This window comes from Alosa sapidissima, chromosome 7 (genome assembly GCF_018492685.1).
Source record: "Alosa sapidissima isolate fAloSap1 chromosome 7, fAloSap1.pri, whole genome shotgun sequence".
NCBI classification, from domain to species: domain Eukaryota; kingdom Metazoa; phylum Chordata; class Actinopteri; order Clupeiformes; family Clupeidae; genus Alosa; species Alosa sapidissima.
In genome coordinates, this window is record NC_055963.1 from 10,958,711 (window position 1) to 10,965,899 (window position 7,189).

The 7,189-nt window shown below is 44.8% G+C and overlaps 1 protein-coding gene across 1 annotated transcript; it reads left to right on the forward strand.

Moving 5' to 3' along the window:
• Positions 1–5,881: 5,881 nt before the first annotated feature.
• LOC121713274 (adenosine receptor A2b-like) lies at positions 5,882–7,189 on the forward strand. The gene has a single exon (XM_042097785.1). It carries the CDS (start codon positions 5,882–5,884, stop codon positions 7,187–7,189), a length of 1,308 nt encoding a protein of 435 aa, XP_041953719.1.

Consider the following 7,189-nt stretch of genomic DNA (forward strand, 5'->3'; position numbering starts at 1 on the left):
CAGGACCCATACGTCCCCTTCATATACCAGAGGGGGCTGAGAGGGGGGCAGGGGTGTAAAGTCATGTCCCCGCCCCACAAGACGCCCACCTAACAGGAGACGTGACGACCACATGGGTCCTGCCTGCAGGTGCCCTAGGGGAAATCTCTGCACATCGCCTGGAACCATTTGCAGCCACTAACTAGCGCTATTGATTGAGATCTTTAGCCCTTAATTGACTTGCTATTACACGTTGCACATTTCCAGAGCAGGATTAACCTACGCTTCGATCAAAAGATACGTTTTAGGGGTACGATTAAGCAGCATTTAAAATAAAACAGACTTAAACTGCATAGACTGACTATAAACGTGTTTGTTTATATTTCGTTTAATGCTCTATTTCAATTTGAGCTAAACCAGCTGAGGAACTGAATACGACATTACATTGCAGCGTCCTCTGTCGGAATTATGTGGAAAACTATTAGGCTACATTTATAAGTGTATATCACAATCAATGTTTGGATATCAAGTGTAGCATGATATGACACTCTGAATCACTGTTGCTCATTTAGGCTTTTGCAGGATCTGCTAGCTACTCCATAAAAACGACATGAGTACCAACTATAAATGGTATAAATGGTCACACATTAATGTATACACCCCATGGGGATTGTCTGTTTATGTCCATACCGTAAAACCGTCAGGCGTTTTATATGGTAACACGATTGGATTCGGTTATTGGTACAAAGCAGCTCATTTAGTTCTCACAGAAAGAGAGACTTTTACAAGTGCCTCACAGACAAGACCACCATTTTTCTCCTTAACCCCCACACAAAGAGGCATGCTCTCAATTCATTTTTCCTCCCTGAAACGCTGCGGGACTTCGGCAGACCCACAGCCTCGCATGAAAAGAAGCGCTGTTCCACCGCATGTGCGCGCAGCGGGCAGGGGGTAAAAATTAACTGGGCTCCAGTGAACAATATCGCGTTGTTAAGGATGATCCCCTAAATTGATTCAGATTATTTGAAATTAGTACATTTCTGTTGCTGCAAAGTGAAACAAGGGTCAAAATGCCTTGGATCCACATTAGATACGTCGCTCGCAAAACATATCCTGCCTAATTATGAGGGCATTTTCAACTTATTGTGACATTCAATGTGCCGATCAAGTGGGAATGTCACGGTTTTAAGTGGCCCTATACAGCACTCGAAAAGCGCGAAGCTACGAATGCCATCGGTGGTCGACCCAGAGCTGGGGAGAGTGGGCCTACACCTGTCTGAGTGCACTATTGTTCGGGCGCGTTGGAATGTCGCGGCATGTTGGAGAGTTCACACATCGTTCATGCGTTCACGCCGACGCCGCGGAGACTGGGGTGAGGAGAGCGAGCCTGCTGTAAAAGTAATTACACACAACACAGACGTGGCCTATTTCGGGAAAAGACCCGCACAATAATGTCAACGGGTATGATTGGCAAACTACACGTTTCTTTTAAACATCTAATAGGCTACATTCATTATAAAACTATTTTCAGCATGAATGAATTTGCTTATTTTTACACGATTTATCAAATGTATTGATACCCTTCCTATTTTGCAGAACATTTTAGCTTGCGTCCGAGCATTGCAGTGGCACTTTACCTGTGAATGTTCAAATCCCACATAACAATAGACGCTTTCTAAATACAAAGGATGTTCACGTGGATAAAAGAATCTCAGGTTGAATGGTCTGAATGATTAGCAGGCTATCACAATTACACTGATGTGGTCTACAGCTTTCCCCATTCACACTTATACCGACATCAATGCATTAGTAGCCTATTGCAATTGTTTTGCAACTGTGCTTTGGTTGATGGAGGGGACTGCTACATTATTTTTTTCAAACTGAATAAAAAGTTAAATAAAAACTTAAACCGACTATTTTCACGAGACAGTATTTAATTTCAACCCACTTAATGGAGGTCCATGTCCATGCAAAATATGGGGAAATTGTGAAAGTTTTGTCAAATACCAATGTTGTTAGTTCAAAGATGCAGCCCATGACATTTTAATCAATGTATTCTACAGACATCAATTAAATGAAACTTATGTGGCACCTGCATAATTTTCTGCATTCGTATGCCTTTCCACATTAGAGTGGAGCCACAGGTTGTGTTTTCTGACCAAGCTTAGATGTGACCTCATGACACTGAGAGGCCGAGGACGCAAACCATAAAAATGTTCTGTGTTGGGAACAGATGTTCTCCTTGTGTTGCCCAAGGGAGCGAGCACGTCTCCCACAAAGGCCATGAAAAAGTCTATTTAGGCAGTCTGAGTCAGGGTGTCTCCTGACTTCTCCACAGTCATTGGGGCTGTTTCAAGGGAGGTGAGGAACGCTCTGCAGTGCAGTCCACGGGTGTAAATATATGCATCCCACTGGAATGTTTTTCCAACTGGGGTACACGCAAGGTGCACTCCCGTTGCCTAAAGCAGTCTTGCCATAGCTTGTGGAATGCATTCTGTATACTTTTCAGCAGCCAAGTTAAAATTCCTGTCAGTGTGGCTTCACATCAGCTGGTCGGTTTGCATTATACTCTCTTCTAGTATGTTACAAAAGGTAGACAGGTAAATGTTCATATCAGGTTTTCGTATGCTGTAGTGTTTTAGACTGTAATTGTAACTGTAATATGCATCTCAGAGCAGAACAGGTGAGATATTCACCAGAGGGGAGTAGCCTAGATCCAAATAGTTTGTTTTAGTGTGAAGGGTAATGAATGATGTCAGCTGGCTGCAACTTTCTCCCTTCTTCTTTATCTGTCTGCCCCTTCACTGCCCCCACCCACCCCCATCTCTGAGTTTGGAACAAATTGGGTAAATCACCCCTATGTACAGGCGTCAGCAAGATCACTTGACATGGGGTCACTAACCTAACTAGTCCTGAAATAAAAACATATATGCAGCTCTATCTCTCTCTCTCTCTCTCTCTGTGTGTGTGTGATAGAGAGAGGTATGATAAGGTTTTTTTGGAGTGGCATTTGGGAATTGTTGTATCTATTCTGCTGTTTTGCCTGCCTTGACATGTCAGCGTGTGAATGTGATGTCATGACATCTGAAAAATAATATTTGTATAAGCCAATCAAATGAAATATTGTTTGAGGCTACAGTCACCAAAACATATTTGTAATGTATCATTTAAATCGCTCCAAAGGATGCAAACCCCAACAGTCTTGCAGTCAGTTTTAAACTGTGTGATTTTCAAAGCTTTCCCTCACAGAAAGACAGTCTACAGTCTACAGTCTGTCACTCGAAATGACCCCGGTCTTTAGTTTTAAGTATCCGGCCATTAAGAGAAAGACACATGCATGCACCCACATGCAAGCAGAGCGCTGGTTCACCCACAGTGTAAAAAGGCAAAGTCATCATGTTATTGGCCCCATAATGATGAAAGTGCAAGATTTTAGTGTCCCTCTGCACAGCAGTGGTGCTGCTCTTTGCTGGAGGAGGTTAGGACAGGGAGGAGAGCCTTTATCTCTGGCCTGGCCGAAACAGCAGGGGTTAGATAAGGTAGGCTCTGTACGGGGAGAATCCCTCTGGAATTTAAGCTCTACCATATGGGGGAATCTCCGCTCGGTGAGAAGCCAGGAATTCACTTAATGATCCCTCACTTTAAGAGAGTGCGGGGGCTTTACCCTCACATCCCCTCCCCCAAGTGCCCCCCTAAGAGAGAGGGAGAGAGAGAGAAAAAAAACAACAAACCAGTCTGTTTACATCATTTGGGTTCACTCTAATTCGGTTGGCACTTCGGATCAAGTATTTAGCAAGTCCCTTATTAGTGGAATACTGCAAACAAACATGTTGTTATGACTTCTCTTTTAACTACTGAACTGTATAAATGGAATGGTATTTTTTTAAGTCCACATGAAGGCACTCAGGTGAAAGTACACATAAATGTCATCCATAATGGGAGCCGCAGCTAAGCTTAATGGGCCCCTTTGAGAAGAGTAGCCCTACTCTACTGCAGGAAGAATGCTTTTAAATCTGAAAATAAATGTATTTCTTTACTGACACCTATACATTTATAGTTTAAAGAGCACAAGGAGTTTGTGATATATAGGCTGAATAAATAGACCTAAGATGTGTTTTCATTCGCATTCACACACAGCCTCAAACGGCACCTTTTTATCCTCCCTCCGTCCCCCAGACACACTATCCAGGATAGCTTACAGATACTGCATGCATAATCAAAACTCTAGGCCTACATTAACATTATGATTAGACCAAACTACCTGAGGGCCTTGTTTTGAATTTTAAATTTCAAAAAAGAGCTATTATGAAAAATAACAGACAGAAAGATAAAATACATCACAGCTATCATGCTACCATGACAACAGGCAGTTGAACTTTTAGGGACCGTGTGTGTGTGTGTGTGTGTGTGTGTGTGTGTGTGTGTGTGTGTGTGTGTTTTCAGTCCTAGCTCATATCTCCCCTTTCAACATGAACACATCAAAACATCTCTCTGCTCCTTGACTACCTTGGCTCTTTGAACTGCCTCACCAAATGGATACGCAGGAGCCATCAACAAGAGGACACAGCTGGGCCATTGCAGAGGTTGGCACGTATGACCATACTATTAGGCTACTGTATGAAGCCTAATTAATTTACAGTCATTAAAATCTTGTTTCATTGAGATTTAAAAAGATATTCAAATATTATATAATTAGAATGTTTTATTAGGACAGCGGGGGCCTGCATTTAAAATGTCAAACGAATTAATTCAAATGTTTGCGAATTAATTCTAAAATGACGTCAGAACCGGCAAAAGTCGATTTAACAAGTAGCATACAAACTGCATGTGGAACGTATAGCCTATGATGTGGATCTGAATTGTATTCGATTGCTCATATTCAATGCTGCCTTTAAATTACAAGATACTGACTGTTAGAAACGATATTGTGTTAAAATAAAACTGATCCGAGAAGCTATAGCCTATAAGTTAACCTTACAAAGCTGCAGTGAGGGGAGTTCTCTTCTCATTGTGAAGACTCACGCGCACGCACCTGCCAGCATTGATTCATATTTCTGAAGCCGCCGAGAAAGAACAGATGTTTATGCGGGTAAGTGTTTTTCCTCGATCTTCCGGTGCACATTTTTTACATGTCACACATTTTTACATGTACAACTGAAATGAGAATCTGTATATTATATGACTTTGATATGAACTAATATGAATGCATGTCCTTAATGTCATTGATCCTAAATTCGCAGACTAATTATTCGCTTTGGAATCATAGTGTTCGGGTGTAATGTCATCAATCTCCATATTATTTTAAGTCCATTTAGCAGTATGTGAATGAGGATGGTGTTTTGTACATGAAACTTGAGAAAGGACTATTTTTGACATCTTATTGGCCATAAAATAAAATGACAAACACTACAAAGCTGATTCTAAAACTCATGTATTATTTTCTAACAGGTAAATGGCAGTGGACAATGGAAAAATAGCAGTCATCATTATATAGTTAGCTATGCATATTTCCAGACATTTAAAGCAACACAAAAGAGTTTTTTGTACCTTAAAATAATGTTTCCAAAATCGTTTCAGTGGTTCATCAACTTGTAACAGGGTGAACGGCACTTCTGCATTCGCTTCGCAGCCCTCTATCGGCTATAACCACACTATGTAAGTTTGCCAGATCGGGTAGCGGATCTGTAGTTCGATGGAATGAGACATAAGAGACTACAAATTTGACTTGCGTTTGATGTCGTAATACATCGTACTTTCATAAATCATGCAACATATTCTACCTTGTCTGTGGACATTGTTATTTGTAAAGCCGGTGCTGGATAAACAAATAGTGTGCGTGCGACAGAGGGAAAGTTCTTTGGTGTTGCTTTAATACAAAGTTTTTTTCTAATGGAAGGCAACCATGCAGAGTAATCATACAGCTGCCTCCAGTCATTATGAGGTGCTGAGCATCTCCCTGATGTCTCTTCTGGCTGTGATCATTACGGTGGGGAATGTGCTGAGTTTGACCGTGCTCCTGGGCTCCAGACGTTTCCGCACTCCTCAGGGATACCTCAAAGTGTCCCTGGCCTCAGCGGATCTGGCGGTGGGTGTTGCCGTGGTCCCGTACTCAGTTTACAACGAGGTTGAGGGTTTGATGACCTCGCGGGGTCAAAGTTCAAGAATAGGCTCCAACATTTCTGCTGAGGTTGTGGCGGTATCGGAGGGCTTTCAGCCTTGCTTCGTTATGGGGCCCGTGTTTGCAGGGTGCACCTTAGTGTCCATCACCACCATCTTCCTGCTGTCACTGGAGCGAGCCATCACCGTCCTCAGACCACTGCAGAAGAACATGATTGTGACCAAAGAGAGGACCGTAGGCCTCATCGCACTGACCTGGCTTGTGTGCTTCTCCCTAGCCGTGACTCCTCTGCTCATGTCCGAGGACATAACATTGGAGTTTAGCTCCTGCAGTAAGATGTGTAACTACGCCCCCTGCCCAGTGGGTCAGCACCATCACCCTCACAATGACAGTTCCAGCCCAGTGGCCAACATCATGCTCGTGTTCCCCATTTTCGACTTCGCCATCCTGGGCGCCACCTGTGTGGTCAACGCCGTCACCTTCTCCGCCGTGCGGCGCTTCTGCCGGGCCCGGGCACAGGAGGCCGCCGCCAGGATGCCCATGTCGAACGGGCCGTCCTTCTCAGACATCCGCGCCGCCAAGACCATCTGTGTCCTGACAGGGCTTTTCTGCGCCTCCTTCATGCCCGTGGCCGTGCTGGTGACGGCCAGCGTGCTGCTGGGCGGCCGCTGGTGCCGCTTCTCCCTCTACGCCTTCTGGATCCTGACCTGCAGCAGCGGCTGGAACGTGCTCATCTACAGCGCCCGCGACAGACTCTTTCGCCAGCGCGCCCTCGAGCTCCTGTTGGGCCGCCGGCTGGTGGACAGGCAGAAGACAGTGGGCAGAGGGAGACGAGGGTGCAGGTGGGCACAGAGAAGGCACCACCACCACCACCACCCTGCCGCTGATCGCTGCCGCATGGGAGGGTGTTTCACGGTGGTGGGTGACATGCCGGTCCCAGAGTTGGCCCGGGCTTGCTCCTCATACCAGGTGGACCCCACCACACGGCATGAGCTGACCTTAACTACTCTCCCCGTGGACGGATCTTTCATCCAGTACTCACCACAGTGCAGCCCATGCTCCACACACCTGCTAAGGGTGAACCGGAGCTGA

Excerpts from the sequence above, each read along its gene's own strand:
- LOC121713274 (XM_042097785.1), top strand. The coding sequence starts at position 5,882 with ATGCAGAGTAATCATACAGCTGCCTCCAGTCATTATGAGGTGCTGAGC.